The sequence below is a fragment of the Zeus faber genome (genome assembly GCF_960531495.2).
Source record: "Zeus faber genome assembly, chromosome: 17".
Lineage (NCBI taxonomy): Eukaryota > Metazoa > Chordata > Actinopteri > Zeiformes > Zeidae > Zeus > Zeus faber.
Window position 1 is genome coordinate 20,203,449 of NC_137204.1, and position 20,743 is coordinate 20,224,191.

Sequence of the window (20,743 nt, forward strand, 5' to 3'; positions counted from 1 at the left end):
ATAATGACCTTATCAAAACAGCTACTAAATAAGTCCTTAATCTGAAGGAATTCCCATAGGTCTTCGACATGAAGCATCACTGTTGTTCTTGAAACACTAAAGAAAAAACATTATTAAAACAGAGATATACTGTACACGCGGATATGAAAGCCCAAAGTTTTTCAGTCCGAAATGTTTCGAGAACTCACTCACTTCGAGCCCGGTGGCTCTGTTGGCGTTGTCAGGCCTTTTTTTTTTTTTTTTAATCGCATTATTTAATTGCATTCAGCACATACTGTACCGTAGTGCCTTTTATAGTCCAAGCACACGAAGGCGCTGCACAGTGTACGCCTCGCGTTCACCCATTCACGCCCGCTCATCCATCGACGGTGGAGGCAGCCGAGCAAGACCTGCCACCTGCTCGTCGGGAACCCTCCGGGGGGTTTCGCCTCTCGCTCAGAGACCCTTTCGGCGTGCGCACAATGTTGCTCGGCGGGCACCATTTTCGCATGCTCTGGTGGTCTGTGGCTATTAAGTGACGACTCGGGTCAATTTGAATTGAGACGTTATTCTGCGCAAACTGTTGGGCCCACGGCCTCCCAGCGCCACGAGAGGCCGCTCTCGCCCCATCTGCAGCTCCCCCCTTGAGCCAATTGCGCACACCTGGGATGAATTACCTGCATCCCTCCACACAGTATTTAGTCTCCAGCTTCCCAGTCGTTCTTTGCCAGACCGTCAACTAGCTTACCCGAGTTGTACAGCTACTGGCGCCATTCCTATTTAGAGTCCCTAGTTTATGGCTCTTTGTTTCGTCTTCCCCTTACCTGCTTGTCGCCTCTCGTCGACCCAGTCCGTCCGTCCCTCTCCAGCCAGCCCGGTTTACCTGCTTGTCTCCGCTCGTCGACCAAGGCTGTCCGTCCCTCTCCACCCAGCCCGGTTCCCCGTCTCTCCACCCGGATCCTGGACCCCTCCTCCCGGTCTTCATCATCCCTGCTCCCTACCTACCTGACCGGGTCCCCCCGGCCGGCTCCACCGTGTGGGCTAATAAACGTCCTTCGTCCGCCTCCCGTCTCCCCGTGTCGTGCGTTTGGGTCTCACCTCGCCCCGGTCGTCACAGCAAACACTCTGGCACACATATTGTTGTCCATGCCCTTAAGGAATGGCTGCATAGGTCAGCCGAAATGGATGCACTGCAAGGTGATTTTTTTTGCCATGGTATGTAAAGTCTGTTGAACTCAGACCCGAGGACCTTGGAAGGCAGTTGCAAAAGTACAAACTAGTTTTTCCATTTTAAATGGACGTTTGAGTATCCTCACACACGAAAAACACGGCCAACATTTGAAAACGAATCGTGAAATAGGGAGGTTTCACACCAATGCCATTTTGAGGTGCAGGCACGGACAGCGGGGGCAAAACGCACAAACCAGTAAAAATCATAAACAAACGTGAAATAAACATTGTAACCGAAGGCGATGCAGTCCAGATGTGTTGACCTTGTTTGTAGGCAGGAATATCATGTACAAGTTTTCATTTTAAACGTGTTCACACCATTCATTCATTCAGTTCATTCGTATTTATTGGTTAATTTGGAAGCAGAGGTCTCCTTAGTTTTATTTTGGTTCATTTGTTAAATCCCGCACGCAGAAGGAGAGGTCGATTTTGTCTTGAATGAGTTTGACCAAATCTTGCCCCCCCCCCCCCCCCCCCCCCCGGGCGCAGAGGTGGGCCCTACCTTTACGCGCCGGGCCCCGCGCGCAGCCTCCAGCGCACATTGGCTGCGCGCCGCGCGGCCTGGCAGCGAATCACCGCTCCAGGATGGAGACATGGGGAGGCTATCGGCGCTGCGTTTATAAAAGCCCGGCGGCGCCCTCCGCGAACTTTTTGCGCCCGTTCGTCCTACCGCGCCCCGCCGCTCCCAGGTGTATTTCCGCGCACGGCGGTCACAGATCATGGCCGTGGCCCCACGCCTCGTGCTCCTGCTCGGCGCCGCGTCCCTCCACGCGTCTCTGGCGCTCGCGTTGGGTTTGGATGACGCCACTGATCCCGGAGGCGTCACCGATGCAATCGACTACAAGGATCCTTGTAAAGCTGGTACGATTTAGATTAGTTTGTTGTTTTTTTTTATTTTGTTTGTTTATTTATTTATTTATTTATTTATTTATTTTCTTTAACACCCTCCCATAATTGATAAGCTGTTGTTCTGGTCAACCTTCAACTAAATACCTTCTGTTGTTTTGATTTTGAGCCTTTGTTTACATTGTTAACCCACCTAGTGCGAATAATGACCCAGAGCTCTGCTAAATCAAGTTTGATATATATATATATATATATATATATATATATATATATGTTTCAAAATCACTTTTATGCATATGTTCATTAGTGAAGGTGCACGTTTGAATAGGTGTTTATCCAAAATAAATGCCATGATCATTTCTGTACAAATGGTCATTCAGCCCACTTAATGATCACGCGAATAACTACAAAGTGGACTCAATTCAAATGAGTTCGAATGCATTAAATACCTTCTCATTTCATGTTTATTTTCATGATGGTGACTGGCTGATGAATGATGGATGACTTTCATACTCCATAACGTCTCATTTGTCAAGTGAACCCTGGGAAAAAATTAACATGCAGTGTAACCGGGAGTATAGTGTATAAAACATTGTGAAAATTCAAATTGAAAGTAAGGACTCTAGTTTAGAGTTAGGACTCTAAACTCCATTAGTATTGCTCAAAAGTTAGCAGACTTGATCCTCACACTCATCCTACTGGAGTAGCCAATAGACAGGAAGAAGGTCAGGGTGATTTATATGTCATTATAATAATAATAATAATAATATTCAACATTTAAGATGTTTATTTATCACATACGAGCATACATGTATGCAGTGAAATGTCATCATAATATCTGAACTATACAGTTCCTAGTTTCACTCTGTAAACGAGTCCCTGAACTACAAAAAATATTAAAGTTGGGGCCAAGTCACTCACTGAATTTAAGGGATGAAGATGTCAAAACTATCAAGTTAAGTTTTATTATAACCCTAGTTGAGTCAAAGCTGATTTATCAATTGCTCAGTTTCACATTCATATTCATACTTAATTGTCCTCTAAGTGGAAATAGATTTTTACTCGCCAGTACAACACAAACGCATCACAACAACAATACAAATGGCACTTAGTCACGAGTAGTGCAACACAGAATACATAATTTACATAGAAAATATAAGGCTGGTCTTATTTATGATTTGCACCAAACGTTTTGTTTTGTTTGCGCTACAGTATTTCTCAGATATCTTTTCTATTTTGACAACTAGATATTTTCAAGAAAATCTGATCATGCCAACATGGACAAAACATTTAAACTTTTTTTTCCCTCCTCAGACCAAATATGTACATTTTCTTAGTGCCTCTCTCTATTTTTGTATGGTGGGGGGTTTGTGTCCAGCTAATTGGTCCCTATTTGGAGACTGAAAATCGAAACTTCCCCAAACAGAGCACTTCTCCGCAGTCCTGTTGCCTGGAGACCGGGGGTCAATGAGGCCATGCCAGCAGCCCTCGGTGGGACACCGGTGAAATCCCTGTGCCCGGGGGGCACGCTGCGCGGGCTGCGGGGGCACCGTCACGTACACTCACCCTCTGCATGAGTGGGTCACTTCAAAGGCCAGATGCAAGGGCTTGCCGTGGCATTACGCTGGGACATTAGAGCCTCACAAGGCCTTCCAGCACATCAGGAAATGATAGATTTAATTGGAAATACTCATGTGGTATATTCCAGCTGGCCAGTGCATTAAGGTTTTTATTCACTCTCCTAAAATATAGAATTTTAAATGGTATATTACTTGATAAATGATAAATGTTGAAATGATAAATAGATTGTTCAAGCTTTTGAAGAAATGATGATGCCAAAATATCAATTTGACACCTTTTATTCAGCCCCGCTCCTTAAACTAATCAAGTCACGCCAAAGTTTTAAAATGTACTGCAAATTTGCAACAGTTTTTCACTAAATTGTGCTCCAAATGTACATTGATATTGATCAAACTTATTATTATAATAATAATATTAATAATAATAATAATATGTACAGATAAAGAAGTTATGTCCTTTATACTGCAGCAATATTCATAGACATCCAAAGATGTCAACATTAAAATAGTTGTGGATGATGATGATGATGATGATGATGATGATGATGATAATAACAGTAATGGAGTCTGAAGACGTTGTGTATCACTCACTCACTCACTGCATATTATTACATGATACACGGTAGATCAGACTATAGAAGCACACAAGGTCTATAGTTTGTGATTGACAGCTTTCCACATTATCTCTCTGTGGATTATAATAAATACTAATTTCTACAGATTTTATAATAATTTCTTTCTAGTTCTAAAGTTCTGTAACAACAATAGGACTGGGTGTCATAAAAAGATATATGTATATTGTAAATTTGTTTTTAAAAGGGTTTTTTATAAAGGCTAAGCCAACATTTTTTTTATTATTATTTCAAGCAATGTATTTATCTTATCTAAGCACCTCTATCTCAGTATTCTCTGTATTAAAAAAAAAAAAAAAAAAGTTTCAAGTATTATTGAGGAACCTGCATCAAAGTCAAGGTATCAGGAACCATCGGTATCAACATTTGAATTTTTTTTTAACAATACTCGACCCTGAACAATAGTAAATACAGAAAAACGCTGATTTGCATGTTGCCATTGTTATCATCTATTCAGCAGCATCGCGCTGTTCAGCACAATGTGCCCACAGCGCTGAGGCTCTCCCTACTGATGCTGAGCGCTGTATGCACGCCGTGTAGACTGAATTCAGGAGGTTTTCTGACGTGCTCTGCTCACATCCTTATACGCGCTCGTAGAAAAATGTTTTTGTGTCTAATCCCCGTCTGAAGGTTAAAAAAAAAAAAAAAACGTCTTACCAACTGCAATTCTTTGAGACAATATATTTAAAAAACACAAGGGGGAAAAAAAAGCTTGAAGATTGTTCCATTCATATACTCCATGATTAACTGCAGTTCATTTAACCTACTGATTAAACAGCCTCTCACTCTCTCTCTCTCTCTCTCTCTCTCTCTCTCTCTCTCTCTCTCTCTCTGTTTCCCTCTCCCTCTCCCTCGCTCCAGTATGGTCACTATGTATTATATTAGTGATTAATTTTGTCCTATAGCCACACAGCCCTTAGGACAGTCTCATACAGATGACTGTATAAAAACTTATCTGGCACCAGAATCAAACTTGAATAATAATCTTATTTTCTCGTTGTGTCCCGTTCTCAGCTGTGCGATTGAATTAACATCCCGTTCGTCTTCCGTAGCCGCCTTTCTGGGAGACATTGCGCTGGATGAGGAGGACCTCCTCAGGTTCAGAGACTCTGTCCGACACATCGTCCCAAATGTCAACCTGACGCACACTGGTACCGGTATGTATGAGTGTAAAATAATACAGAGACCATTACCATTCTAGACTCTACAATTTTATAGTTGCGTTGCGTTCTGCTGGTGAGACCTTGTTTGAGGATTTATAATCATGTGTTTGTCCCAGTGACCAGTTCTTCTTTTAATGAGAGTAATTTGAGTAAAAGAGCTGCCCACCGGCAGGGGCTACTCCGCAGCAGGAGGGCCGCCACCTCCAGAGCCGAGCGCGTCTGGCCCGACGGCGTCATCCCGTACGTCATCAGCGGAAACTTCAGTGGTGAGTCCTGCACGGAGCGGCCTGAAACGCAGAGGAAAAAAAATAATGGAGACTTTATTCATTCATGGAGGGAGATTGCAGTGTTGCGGGAGCTCACATAAAAAAAATAAAATGAAAAATAGGAAAGTTTAGGCAAAATTCGATTAAAAAAAAAAAAAAAAAAAAAAAAAAAAAAAAAAAAAAAAAAAAAAATTGGCAATAGACAATAAACCTATAACATAACAATAAGCAATAAAAAATTATGTAACAATAAAGGCAAATAAAACTATAAAATAAACCTAGCAATAAACAATAGACCAGAAGAATGAACCTAAAAAGAAACGATGAAGAATAAAACATTCGGCAACATATAATAAACCTCAAATTGACTAGAAGATAGAACATTTTTTAAATTAAACTAACAACAATGAATGATAAACAGAAGAAAAAAATGGCCTCACAATAAACCTGAAAAATAGTCCTACAATGAAACAATCACCAACAGCAATTTGGCAAATGTACAATAATTGTCATGACAAAAAATATATATAATCCTAAAAATTAACAAAAAATCTCTAAATAAACCTAAAAATATACAGTATAGTCAAGAGAGAATTGCCAGTGAAAATTTGGCAGTGAAACCGATATCTTGACCAGTTTCATTTTGCTGAAAATTAAATTTGCTTGAGGAGAGACCCGATCATTAGTTGCGATTTATTTTTCCATCGCTCACACCATTCCCACAGTGGCTCATTTGATCGTATTCATTCGACTGCTTTTTTTTTTTTTAAACATCACCCTCACAGGCAGTCAGAGAGCTATTTTCCGGCAGGCCATGCGTCACTGGGAAAAGCACACCTGCGTCACCTTCATCGAGAGGTCGACGGAGGAGAGCTACATAGTCTTCACCTACCGGCCCTGTGGGTGAGTTGTGACATCACACCCAACATATTATCCTCAATGCGACAGGCCCCAACGTCTCCTACGACCGCTCAGCCCAAAATGCGAGACTAAATAAGCACAAACGTGGCTTCCAGTAAGGGGTTCAGTATTCCTCCTCCAGGTGCTGTTCCTACGTGGGGAGGCGCGGCGGAGGCCCGCAGGCCATCTCCATCGGGAAGAACTGTGACAAATTCGGCATTGTGGTCCATGAGCTGGGGCACGTGATTGGCTTTTGGCACGAGCACACGCGCCCGGACCGCGACGAGCACGTGAGCATCATCAGAGACAACATCCAAGCAGGTAACGTCCACGCTATGTGCAAGGCTCTGTTCTAGCTCTCCCAACCCTGGACGCGCTCGTAGTAAAGAGTAGCTCGGCCTCGGTTTGGACAGGTCGTTTGGGTGGGTTTCTGAGGACGGCGTGCCATTTTGTTTTCACGCCCAAACCCTACAGCCAATCAGAGCTCTGCGAGCCCGGATGAGCGTAGTAGACTCGGGAGGTGAGTTGCCGCTGGAACACTGTAGACCTTCGGTGTCAGCGTGTCATGAGGTGCAGGGTGACTAGCTGTGGCAGTGTGGTTGGCAGTGGGGATGTTGGCTTGAACACAACATGGTACGTTTGACCTCAGAACCTTTGCAGAGTGTGAAATATAGTGTCTGACTCCTGAACTCTCCATAGGGCAGGAGTACAACTTTCTAAAGATGGAGCCCAGTGAGGTGGACTCCCTGGGAGAAGTCTACGACTTTGACAGCATCATGCACTATGCAAAGAACACCTTCTCCAGGTTAGAGCACCCATCTTTAACCACACTTTGTGGCCCTTCAAAAATATATCTTATTGGTCACTTGTCATTCCTGTGTTTCAAGTGATTAAACACATCTCTAACCTTTGTTTTCCAGAGAGGTTTTTACTTTGTAAGAAGGGCTTTTTTTCCAGCCTTATACTGCTTAAAAGTACTCACCAATTCACAAGCGGAAGCTACACTCACTGCCATGTTAAACTGTTGAGCACCGTGGAGCTCTACTCGAGGCACTGGGTCACTCTGCCATGCTCAAAGGTAGTTCTATAGCCAGTGTAAAGAGAGGGAAATGCACATTCATCTATGATGACATTTTCTGCCTGTTTCTGTAATTGATCCGGTCTGAGGATGGATCCAGCACTAAACCTCTGACGCTAATTGCTAGTTAATGCTGTACAATGTAAGTTAAATACGATGCAAGTTACTGTAAATACGATGCAAGTTATATACGATGCAAGTTAAATACAATGCAAGTTAAATAAAAATGTACGTTTAATACGATGTAAGTTACATACAAGGTGTGGCAGTGGTTGACCTGGGTCCCCGAAGCGGTGCCTTTCTTACTACTTAACGCTGTGGGAAGTCTCAGTGCATGTAATCCTGACCATAACAGGAAAGTTTCACAGCGGCCCCCCCTGTCATTTCTGCCTCGTGGATGTTGTTTCCCTGTTGCTTTCTTCTGTGTTTTGCTTTTTTACCCCCATCACCACTTTGCCGCTCCGGGTCATGGAGGGAGGCCAAGCTAAATAATGGCCGACCAGTTCGAGCTTGGTCAGACAATTTGTGCTAGAGTAGCCTTGTTCTCTGGCATTCAGGAGTGGGCTCCGCTGAGCCGGCTGGCATCGCCTAAATCTCTCATTCAGACCACTCTGTTTGCACATACTAGCCATTCATGGGTGGGTCGCCATGGGAACTATCCCCTAAAGTAAGCTTCCAGCACAGAGAGGGGAATCAATGATTGGTGTTGAACACCACTTGCCTTTTGAAAGATAATGGTAATTAGTCAAATAAGTTCCAAGTGTTTAGTGCATGAACAAAGTGGTCAGATGTTCCATCTCAAGCTTTTAACCATGCGACCGTGGCACGGTGGCTCAGTGGTTGGCGCTGTCGCCTCGCGGCAAGAAGGCCTCTCTGTGTGGAGTGTGCGTGTTCTCCCCGTGTTCGTTTCTCCTCTGGATGCTCCGGTTTCCCCGACACCCCTAAAGACATGCATGTAGACCCTCCCGCCGATGCCAATGAGCAAGGCATCGGGCAAGATGTGGAGCTGGTCCCCGGGCACCGATACATGGCAGCCCACTGCCCCTAGATGCGTCAGATACGAACATGGATAAAATGCAGAGGACACACTTCCCCCAAGAGCCACTAATAAAGTATACATAAACACTGAGATACTTTAACCTTTAGTAGGTAGTTATTTTCACACTTGCGTTTCACACTTGAGTTCACACTATGCCTTATGTTTGGAAACTTTCAAATGAATTGACATTGTTATTTCTGTGAAACAGAGGCGTCTTTTTAGACACGATATTGCCGCGCTATGATGTCAGTGGAGTCCAACCTCCCATCGGACAGAGGACCAGGCTCAGCAAAGGGGACATCGCCCAAGCCCGAAAACTGTACAAATGTGCAAGTAAGCTCAATTAACGTGGGGGAAATATTACCTCATGATATATGGGCAGGTGATTCTCCCTTTGCCCATAGCCAGTACATTTAGCATCACATTCGTTTTTAATGTAGATAGTGATGTAATTTTACATTTCTTGCACTTTCCTTGGTTATCATGCTTAAATATGAACCGCCTTTCTTGGCCTTTACAGGGTGTGGAGAAAGTCTTCAAGACAGCGTTGGGAATTTCTCCTCACCTGGTTTCCCCAACGGCTACGCGGCCTTCTCTCACTGCGTCTGGAGGCTCTCGGTCACGCCCGGAGAGAAGGTCGGTGGACGACAGCTCGGCACCGAGTACCAGCTCGCTTTTCTAGACTAGACGCTGCAATTTATGTCAGGTCCGCTTGGAATACTTACCTCTGTCGGACCCCTGATTCTGTGGCTCCAACAGATCGTCCTAAATTTCACCTCCATGGACCTCTTCAGGAGCAACCTGTGCTGGTATGACCATGTGGAAGTACGAGATGGCTTCTGGAGAAAAGCTCCTCTGAAAGGTCTTTACATGGACGAGATCGTAACGGAAGATCTTTCTTCTCCATATAGAGAACAATTAACAAAACCTGGCAGACACTGATATATACTTTAGAGTTCTCCTGTTGTAGGTAACTTCATAATACAGGCGTAACTGTTCCCTTGTGCTTTTAAAAAGGTCGTTTCTGTGGAGACAAGCTTCCAGGACCCATCGTTTCTACAGACAGTCGTCTCTGGATTGAGTTCAGAAGCAGCAGCAACTGGGTGGGAAAAGGCTTCTCAGCGGTCTACGAAGGTATATTGATATTTGGGGGGGGATGGGGTCCGTCCATGCGAGGTATGCCATTGCATCCAGGGATCCCCAAGAGCTTTGGCCTCAAAGCATTTTAACCTTTTTATGCTGAAAGTTTCGTTATTAGGTCCAACAAATGTAAAAAAAAAAAAAATCTATACTCTATAGAATCGAAATCTATCTTATTTTCCAGCAATCTGTGGAGGAGAGGTGAAGCGTGGCAACGGCCAGATCCAGTCCCCAAATTACCCCGACGACTACCTTCCCAATAAAGTCTGTGTGTGGAAGATCACAGTGGCACAGGATTTCCATGTTGGACTCTCCTTCCAATCGTTTGAGGTAAAATTATTCCTGCTATTGTCCTATTCAAGATGAGACAAAGCTGAAAAACACTGGAATTTTATATATATATATATATATATATATATATATATATATATATATATACTACATACATACGTATGTGTGTGTGTAATATATGTAAAATGACCTTATTATACGTCCCTATATTATATCATGTGTTCTTATACTGTATGTCCCTATATTATATGTCATATTTCCTTATGTCCCTATATTCAAGATTTCAAGATTTCAAGATTTTTATTTGTCACATAAAATACATACTTTCATACATATATGCAGTGAAATGTAATGCAACGCACCCGGTGATAACACACAATATGTCCTAGGAAATTTTTTTTTTCTTTCTAATAGACCGACTAACTGACTCCTAAAACGTAATACAGTAAGTTGAATACTTATAGAATAAAATAAAAATATATAGAATAACATAAAATACAATAAAAATAAAATGAAATAAAATGGAATAGATAGAGGGAATATGCTTATGTATATACAGATATGTGCATTATCTGTATCATGCACAGCGTTATCATATCATGTCTCCTTATATGTCCCTATATAATATTATATGTCCCTATGTTTTATGATACTGTATGTCCATATATGTCCCTGTATTATATCATGTATTCTTCTGTCCCGATATTATATCATATGCCCATATATGTAATATGTCCTTATGTCCCTATATTATATCATGTGTCCATATATCCTTATACAGTATGTCCCTATGTGATATCATGTGTCCTTATTTATTTCCCTATATTATATGTCCATATGTCCCTACATTATATTGTGTCATTATATTATATGTCCTTATTTGTCCCTACATTATATCATGTCCATATTTGTCCCTGTATGATATTATATATTTCCATATATTATAGGATATTATACAATATGTCCTTCCCACTGGGATTATTAAACTATTTCTGATTCTGATTCTGATACACAGATCAGCCACAACATTAAAACCGCTGACAGATGAAGTGAATAACATTGATCATCTCGTTCCTGTGGCACCTGTCAAGGGGTGGGATATAATAGGCAGCAAGTGAACAGTCAGTTCTTGAAGTTGATGGGTTGGAAGCAGGAAAAATGGGCAAGCGTAAGGATCTGAGCCACTTTGACAAGGGCCAAATTGTGATGGCTAGACAACTGGGTCAGAGCATCTCCAAAACGGCGGGTCTTGTGGGGTGTTACTGGTATGCAGTGGTTAGTACCTACCAAAAGGTCAAGGATGTCATAATCAAGGCTGAGAGGAGGCTTTTCAAAAGGTGGAATATAATGATGTTGGAACGGGATGAAGGGCAGGTGGGTTGTCCGGGGGTCGGGGCGGGCGGGTTGAAGGCAGAAGCCTCGGAGTGTTGACAGACTGGTGGGGAGGCGTAGGCAGGCTGGCACACGAGAGAGGTTTTCTGGAGATGAGGGAAGGACGGGGTCAGGCAAGGCAAAGAAGCAACAGAGTCTTGGAAAGCGCAAAGCGTACACAAGAACTGGAGGTGAGCGGTCTGGAGAATACCACGCTAGGCGACGGTATGATCAGACAAGGTCTCGAGGAGGAGCCGTGGTTCTTACGGAGGGTGGTGAGTGTGACATGGATCAGCTCTGGAACCAGGAGCCACGGCCACGCTGCACTCACCAGGCATAAACATATTCATGCGAGATACAAGAGGGAAGAGAAGGAAAGACACACAAGGAGACCAGGGGACTGAAGGGCACGGCTGGGGCCCTAAGGCTCATTGATGCCCGTGGGGAAAGAAGTCTAGACCGTCTGGTCTAATCCCACAGAAGAGCTACTGTAGCACTTATTGGTGTAAAAGTTATTGCTGCTTTGATAGAAAGGTGTCAGAACGCACAGTGCATCACAGCTTGCTCTGTTTGGGGCTGCGTAGCTTCTGACAGGTCAGAGTGTCCATGCTGACCCCTGTCCACCGCCATAAGTGCCTGCAATGGGCACGTGAGCATCAGAACTGGACCATGGAGCAATGGAAGAAGGTGGCCTGGACTGATGAATCATGTTTTCTTTTGCGTCACGTAGAAGGCCGGGGGTATGTGTGCGGTTTACCTGGGGAAGAGATGGCACCAGGATGCACTATGGGAAGAAGGCACGGCGCAAAGGCAGTGTGATGCTCTGGGCAATGTTCTGCTGGGAAACCTCTGGTCCTGGCATTCTTGTGGACGTTACTTTGACACATAGCACCCACCTAAACATTGTTGCAGACCAAGTACACCCCTTCACAACAACAGTATTCCCTGATGGCAGTGGCCTCTTTCAACAGAAAAATGTGCCCTGCCACACTGCAGAAATTGTTCAGGGATGTTTTGAGGAACGTGACAAAGAGTTCAAGATGTTGACTTGGCCTCCAAATTCCCCAGATCTCAATCTGATCAAGCATCTATGGGATGTGCTGGAACAACAAGCCCGATCCATAGGGGCCCCACTTCGCAACTTACAAGATCTACTGCTCACGTCTTAGTGCCAGATACATTCAGAGGTCTTGTGGAGTCCATGCCTCGACAGGTCAGAGCTGTTTTGGTGGCACATTGGGGAGGTATACAATTCGGTGGTTTTAATGTTGTGGCTGATCGGTGTATGGCTCTATATTATGTCATATGTCCTTATATACCCCTATTTTATATTAAGTCCTTATATGTCCCTATATTAAATTATATTGATATGAGATATGTCCATATTATTTTATTTCCTTATACTGTATGTCCCTGTATTATATTCTATGTCCTTGACTCTAGATTGAGAGACACGACAGCTGTGCCTACGACTACTTGGAGGTGAGGGACGGCAGCTCAGAGAGCAGCCCCCTTATGGGACGCTTCTGCGGCTACGACAAACCAGGGGACATCAAGAGCAGCTCCAATCAGCTCTGGCTCAAGTTCGTGTCCGACGGATCGGTCAACAAAGCCGGGTTTTCTGCCAGCTTCTTCAAAGGTTAAGGCGTTATTTTAATAAGGGAGCACCGACAATAAGGCTTGTCCATCAAATGTCCGATCCCAGGTCTTTCCCGACCGTCCCACCCGTCCCCCCATTACTCTTGCCAGGTCGGATAAGGACAAAAAAACGGCCCGAACGCTGAAGTTACGACCGAGGTTCTGGTGGAGAGGTTCACACATATGTGATTCTAACATCATGGAAGAATGACAGAGCTTAGGATCGGTCATTTACTGGACAAATCTATACATTTTAGTCTATATGTACAATAAAACAATTCCATTTAACATGAAAAAGTACTGTACCTTACAAAGTACCCATATTCAAATTGAACTTGACTTTTGAAACCCATATCGCTCAGGAGAATTGAAATCCTGTTTCGTGTTTTCATATTATGTAGAGAGAATCATGTGCCTGGTAGTTTTGACGATGTTAGCAGTACGACAAGAAACCTTTTTCTTTTCTTTTTTTTTTTTGTTCTTTTTATTTTCTCTCTCTAACTGACAGTGAATTTCCCTGATCCTTTTGCCCTTAGAAATAGACGAGTGTTCCAGGCCGGACCAAGGCCACTGCGAGCAGCACTGCCTCAACACCCTGGGCAGCTACCGATGCGCCTGCGGCCCCGGGTACGAGCTCGCACCCGACAGGCGGAGCTGCGAGAGTGAGTAGGCAGAGCGAGCGCTTCCATGTTCGCACATGCCGTCATGTTTATTCGCCTTTACTTTCTTTTGTTTGCATGAGTTGATCATTTTGGCTTAAGTTTTTGAATATTTGAGGCTCTGCGCTTTTTTTCCGCTCAGAGAGTAACTGGGGAACTGAGGGCTTCATGTGTAACGTTCACCTGTTATGAGCCCATGTACTGCTGTTATTAAATCTACTTCGACTGCTACTTGCATTCTAGAAGCACCAGAATAGTGTTTTTCTCACTTATTGTTAATGCTTAAATAAAATGCTACCAGATACCCCATAATAATAATAATAATAATAATAATAATAATAACTATTATTATTATTATAATAATAACTGGGATTTATATAGCGCCTTTCACAAATCCAAGGACATTTTACAATGGGAAAAAAATAATTTAAAAAAAGATTAAAAATTTAAAAACAAGACAGGGTAGACGGATCATAATCACGGATCATCATGACGGATGAAAATACAATAGATTAAGATTGGATTAAAACTGTTACATGGGGGGAAAAAAAAATGGGTCCAACGCAACATAATCATTTTTAATGCACCATGGTTCAAGTGCTATCTTTTTGTGTGTTCAGAAACTATGGAGTAAGTTTCCAGGAAAATAAGCATTATTCACTATCAGTGCAGTATCTAGGTCTAAGTCTGTTCCTTCCTGTTGACCGTCTTTCTGCCATTTAAAAGCACAAATTAAATGAAAAATTATGAATAGAACATTTAATTATATATTAAATGTAAAATGTTATTTACAGCAGCATATATATAGAGAAAACTATGTTTGATCGTTATGTGTGTACAATGTAATGAGCATCTTTTAGCCTATTTTAATAAATTCAGGATGTCTAAACACACCATAGTATCCACGTATTGACTTTACAAGCGTTGAAATCGAAAGTGTTTTATATCCATATTACAGTTTGGAATCATCGATAGATAGATTCACCCCTTGCGAGTCTCAGCTGACTGGTAATCGAAGAGCAGGTGCGACAGATGGGCGTGTTGGTGATTTGATGAATTTCTTAAATTCACGCCGTCCGGCCTCGTAATACGACTTCGTTATTGTGGATATCTTCCTCTCCCTTATCGGTGGCTTATCTATGGCCTGTCTCCATCTCTTCCCTTCCCTCTGCATCTTCTTCTCTCGCGCCAACCACCTGCATGGCCTCCCTCACCACGCCCATGAAGCTCCCCTTCGGCCTTTCCTTCTTTACTGACTCACACCGAGACTTAAAAATGAGGGGAAACATTTATTATTATTATTATTTTATTAATTCGACAGATACTGATTTTTATTGTAATGTGACTTGTCTATTTCAGGAGGTTTTTAGGGTACTATAAAATCAGAATCATCTACATACGTAAAATGCAAACTTTATTGAAACGATGCGGAGCACAAGGCAAATTCTGGGGGTTTGGAAGGTTGCGAAGTCGCCTCATTTGTAAGCTCTTCCAGTCTCCACTAGATGGCGCACGACTAAAGACAGTTGTTTCAAACGAGTTCAGTGCTGTTATATCTTCTGAGGCGGTTGTGTTATTATCAGAGCACCTCTTGAAAAATGGTCATCTGTAGCAGTTAAATCTTTTGTACATCTACATACCTTGTGCAACATTGTTTGTTTGTTTTTTTTTGTTGTTTTTTTTTACTATATAAACACAAATGTAATGTTATTGATACAAACCCAATGCGGACTCCAAGTACTTTCCATGGTTTCAACACAAAAGACGTTGAGTGCAGAGCGTGCGTTCAGGGAGTCTGATTTATCCACATGTCGACGGGTTGCTCCTCTTTTGAGTCCCCGCCACCCGTCCTGTTACCTGACAGGACAAGAAGTTCTTATTGACCCCAAAAAAAGGCTTTGGGGTTCTCCGCTCCCTCCCTACGTGGGAACAGCCTGCAGGGGGAACTTGGGCTGACTGGCTTGCATTCAAACCCGTGGTCTTGAGCGGACGTTGAAATGTTATTCCTTTTTTGTACTTGTTTTATTTTAACCACTTGGTTCTTTGGATTTGGTGTGTGGAATGTGTGGAACAACCTATGCGCGGCGTCTAGCCTCAGCCTGGTCGGTAGAACCAGAGGGGAGGCGCCGGTTGTGGCCTCACCCTCGCTGCCATGGGACCCTCCCGGTGTTCCCAAACTAAATTCAGCCCCCTCTGTCCCTCCAGCAGCTGCCTGCGGTGGGTTCATCACCAAGCTCAACGGCTCCCTGACCACGCCCGGGTGGCCCAAAGAGTACCCCCCCAACAAGAACTGCGTCTGGCAGCTGGTGGCTCCGGCCCAGCATCGCATCACCCTGCTGTTCGACGCTTTCGAGATCGAAGGCAACGACGTAGGGTTTGACGACGGCCTCGTTTTCGGCACACGGCCCCTTTGCTCCCGATGCCCGGCGAGTTTTTAACTGCCGCGGCGTTTTTCCTTGCAGGTGTGTAAATACGACTACGTGGAGGTGCGCAGCGGTCTGAGTTCCGACTCCAGGCTCCACGGGAAGTTCTGCGGCGCGGAGAAGCCCGAGGCCGTCACCTCCCAGGACAACAACATGAGGCTGGAGTTCAAGTCCGACAACACCGTCTCCAAGAAGGGCTTCAAAGCCCATTTCTTCTCCGGTGAGACATGGGGGTGGGGGGGGGGCGGTGTAAGTGACAGCATATCAGATCCGGTCCGATCGGGAGAGGTGGTACCACTGACGTGCTGCAAAACAACACTGTCGGGATTTTGTTGTCATGTTAGCGCTGTTTATCTGCGGGTGGGGGCCCACTGCGACTTATCCGCGCTGTGACTTTGTCGTGACTCAAATTGCACCGTCATTTAATATCGCAGATAAGGACGAGTGCTCCAAAGAGAACGGCGGCTGCCAGCACGAATGCCTGAACACCTTGGGAAGCTACAGCTGCCAGTGCCGCAGCGGGTTCGTGCTGCACGACGACAGGCACGACTGCAAGGAAGGTACCTTACGCGCATGGCCGTTACTTTGAGAAGGTGCTTTCGTTCGTCTACCCGAGACAATGCTGGTCCATTGCTTTATTAATAAACATAACATAATTAAAATGAACCGCATGATGTTTAATCGGATTTGTTTTTTTCCAGCGGGCTGTGACCATGTGCTGACCAGTGCGGTGGGCGTCATCAGCAGCCCCAACTGGCCTGATAAATACCCCAGCAAGAAGGCCTGCACCTGGTCCCTGTCCACCACGCCGGGCCATCGGATTAAAATCGTACGTCGGCGAACCAAAAACAACGCGGTGTTGTACTGAAAACGAGTTTGGGAAGACCTTCTCAGATCCTTCTCATTTCTCCCCGCGGCCCGCATCCCAGGCCTTCAGCGAGATCGACATGGAGGCCCACCTGGAGTGTGCGTACGACCACCTGGAGATCTTCGACGGCCCGGACGCCCGCGCTCCGAGCCTGGGTCGCTTCTGCGGCGCCAAGAAGCCGTCGCCCGTCATCTCCAGCTGCAGCAGGATGTTCCTGCGCTTCGTCTCGGATAACTCGGTCCAGAAGGGAGGATTCGAGGCCACGCACAGCGCCGGTGAGCGGAGGAGGGGAGAGGCAGCGAGTTATTTTGTTCTCTGTTAAAGAGCCTATTCCAGCAGAGTGTGTCAGATGGAGAGACAGGTGCTTAGGTCATCCCGGGAGGCAAATTGTAGTGTCACAGAAGCTCACATCAAAAATGTTAGAATCATAATTAAGTAACAAGAATAAAATATAAAAAAATATATATAATCATGAGAATAACCCAATGGTAAATATAAACCTGAAAAATATACATGAATAAATATGGAATATACAACAAACAAAATTAATGAGAAGATTGAAGAAAAATTAAGGTAAATAAACAATAGAAATAAACCATAAAAGATTAAAATATGGCAATATACAATATACCCTATGATAAACTATCTCATTTAAACTAAATGCTCTATACTTCAGTTAGCCACAACCCTGAAATCCAAGAAAAGAAAGTGAAATATCAATTATGGAAGTATTCTTTTTTTTTTTTCCCCCTCTCCTTTAAAACGCAGCATTCTTTGTTTATTTTTTTTTTCACAAGCTCCGCTCTCTCTCCTACCCCTTCATCGTGTGGTTTTCTGTCATTCCCAGAGTGCGGCGGGAGCCTCAAAGCTGAGGTCCAGACTAAAGATCTCTACTCACATGCCCAGTTTGGAGACAACAACTACCCCGGGGGCTCAGACTGCCGGTGGGTGGTCTCTGCGGAGAAGGGCTACGGGGTGGAGATCATATTCCAGGTCTTTGAGATCGAGGAGGAGGCCGACTGCGGCTACGACTACGTGGAGCTCTACGACGGAGCTGACACCAAGGCCCCCAGGCTCGGACGCTACTGCGGAACTGGGGTAAGGCGCTGGTTCTGGGGGCGAAAAGGGCTTTTCATTTTGTCATCACGAAATTACTTGACATAATTTTGTATTATTTTATTATTATTACCATTATAATTTTTGTAAAAATGTCTTATTATTATTTAATTGTTGAAGTTATTATTCAATATTATTATTATTTTATTGTTATTATTATATAATTATTTAATAAAAGTAATAGATATAAATGTATTTTATCACATTCAATTTTTTTTTATGAAAAAAATTATAATTAATTAAGTTCTATGTGGAAACAGTTTTAAAAAATGGCGCTTGCACTCACTTATTGTTCTCTTGCGTTTTCCTCTCCAGCCTCCAGAGGAGATCTTCTCGGCCGGCGACGCCATTGTTCTAAGGTTTCATTCGGACGATAGCATCAATAAAAAGGGCTTTCACGTGCGCTACACCAGCACAAAGTTCCAGGACACGTTGCACGTAAGCAAATGACACTGTCCCCCCCCAGACCTGAAGGGAAACCTCGCCCCACTCCCATAACACGCCCATTTACTGGAAAAGAGTCGACGCATGGACTGATTCCTCCCCCCAGACAAAAATACGCCAAACACTGTAAACTCTTCCATCTCATCTGTCATTAGGAGTGAAGCCATGCAGCTAATTCAGATTTTACATTTTTCAACCTGGACATTTAAGGATTTAGGGCAAAGAGTAATTTGATGATATTTCGAATTCATTCCGCAAACCAGACCTATTATGACTCGAAAGCCATCACAGCATTGTATGTATGGAAAGGATGTACAATGTATTTATTTTTATATCATTTGTAGGACCAATGAAAAAACACATAGTAAATATTATCATACGAGTCAAATATGTACTATGACAATTTTTTTGACATTTGTTCGTGTCTTCTAATTTAATTTAATCTGAGAGCTGCTCATTATTTTACTACGAAAGACACATAATTGATTTGGTTGAATTGGGAGTCTCCTTTTTTAAATTTTTTAATTTCTAATTTTTAATTACATCTGATCTGTAAATTATTTGTATCGTTTAGAGAAAAAAAAAGAAAAATCCCTATCTTGTTGTAGAAGCCTTGTGTTAATTAGGGGTAATTAAATCTTATGCTGATGACTTACAATATGAAGCAGTTTTAAGGGCAAGCCATCTGGAGAGATGGCCGATGAAGCGAAATAATTCGGGCCGTCTTTCCTCTGTAGGCTTCTTTCCTTCTTCATCAGAAAGACGGGGGTCTTCATCGGACCCTTTGCTGACGAGTCCGATTCCCTTGTTTGCGAAGTGCTTCCCTTAAATTGTCTTTGTAGGCGTCCTTATTCACATGTCTGACTCCGGATGATTTCCAAACACAATAACTTTGGACTTTAACTATGACTATGAATGTATTTTATTTCCTCACAAAACTTAATTCTTGATTTTTTTTTATTTTTTTTTTTTCCTTTCAGTCTTACCCATCACAGTGCCAACTAATGTGAATTTCACTCAGATTGCAACAGATTTTCTTTAAATCTGTTAAAAATTGAAATAAACTGCATTGGCTGTAAAACCATACCTTACACACAATGTTTTGTAGGTGTTGATTCTTGTTGTTTTCTTTTTGCATGCGTTGGCTTGTTAACTTTTACGAAGTCATTTAAACGGAAAATCCATGAGCTTGTCTGTGTTGGTTGGATTACACTACAAGAGCTGGAAACTCCAGGGTTTTCTTTTTTTTTTTTTTTTTTTTTTTTTTTCTCGACAACAGGGTTTACCCTCGTCTTCGCTCTCAGACGATCACTTCCTTTCCTCCACAGTTTAACTTCTATTGATCAGTTGATTTGTTTTGTTGTTTCTCGGTCACTTGAGGCGGTGGTGGGGTTGCTGTTCATTTCAGTATATGTGCTCTGCAATAGTGTGTCCACATCAACTGACCACAATGCGATACGCTGGTTTATCTACTGTAATCCAGAGCGGCCTTCCTTCCTTGTGCCCGATCTACGCATTCTTGTCGGGGAAGGCCACCAAGAAATGGAAACGGCATATAGAGGAGCATATACATGACGCAAAAACATTGAATGGCTGTTTCTTAAAAAGTGGCAGCTAAATAATGTATTGAATATGGGATATTTAAATATAATAATATTACGGCTTACCTCTTTAAAGGGGACCTGTTATGCTTCTTTTTACAGAAGTTAATATAGGTCTATGAGGTCCCCAAAAGATATTTACTGATCTTTTCTGAAAGTACCACTCGGATTATGCACTCTAGCCATTCTAACATGCCTCTATACCACAAGGGCTGTTTTTTGTGGGAGGAGCCATTCTCCCGAGGCTTCCGGGTTCCACTGTACTTACTTGGTAAATCACAGATTTCACCTTATACGGTCCACCAAATTCTGCTTCTGAAAAAAGTGAAACAGAACTGAACATCCAGTTGCTGAATCTTCACTGATATTAGATCGAAGACTGAAATCAAAAGTTAGTTCTGACTTTTGTTGCTGTGCTCCACGCTTGCGGGAGACACGGACGTACAGTGACGACACCAGTGACGCACCGGGACTCTTGG

The 20,743-nt window shown here is 43.3% G+C and overlaps 1 protein-coding gene across 1 annotated transcript; it reads left to right on the plus strand.

Moving 5' to 3' along the window:
* Positions 1-1,928: 1,928 nt before the first annotated feature.
* Positions 1,929-18,669, plus strand: LOC307243017 (bone morphogenetic protein 1-like; the record flags this gene model as incomplete). Its single annotated transcript, XM_080017668.1, has 20 exons — positions 1,929-2,070; positions 5,320-5,418; positions 5,547-5,696; positions 6,482-6,599; positions 6,739-6,917; positions 7,296-7,401; positions 8,922-9,046; positions 9,234-9,349; positions 9,473-9,575; positions 9,731-9,847; positions 10,038-10,183; positions 12,959-13,154; positions 13,690-13,815; positions 16,018-16,181; positions 16,275-16,455; positions 16,670-16,795; positions 16,937-17,064; positions 17,165-17,378; positions 17,951-18,201; positions 18,535-18,669. 20 exons carry the CDS (start codon positions 1,929-1,931, stop codon positions 18,667-18,669), a joined length of 2,922 nt encoding a protein of 973 aa, XP_079873794.1.
* Between the last annotated feature and the right edge of the window lie 2,074 nt (positions 18,670-20,743).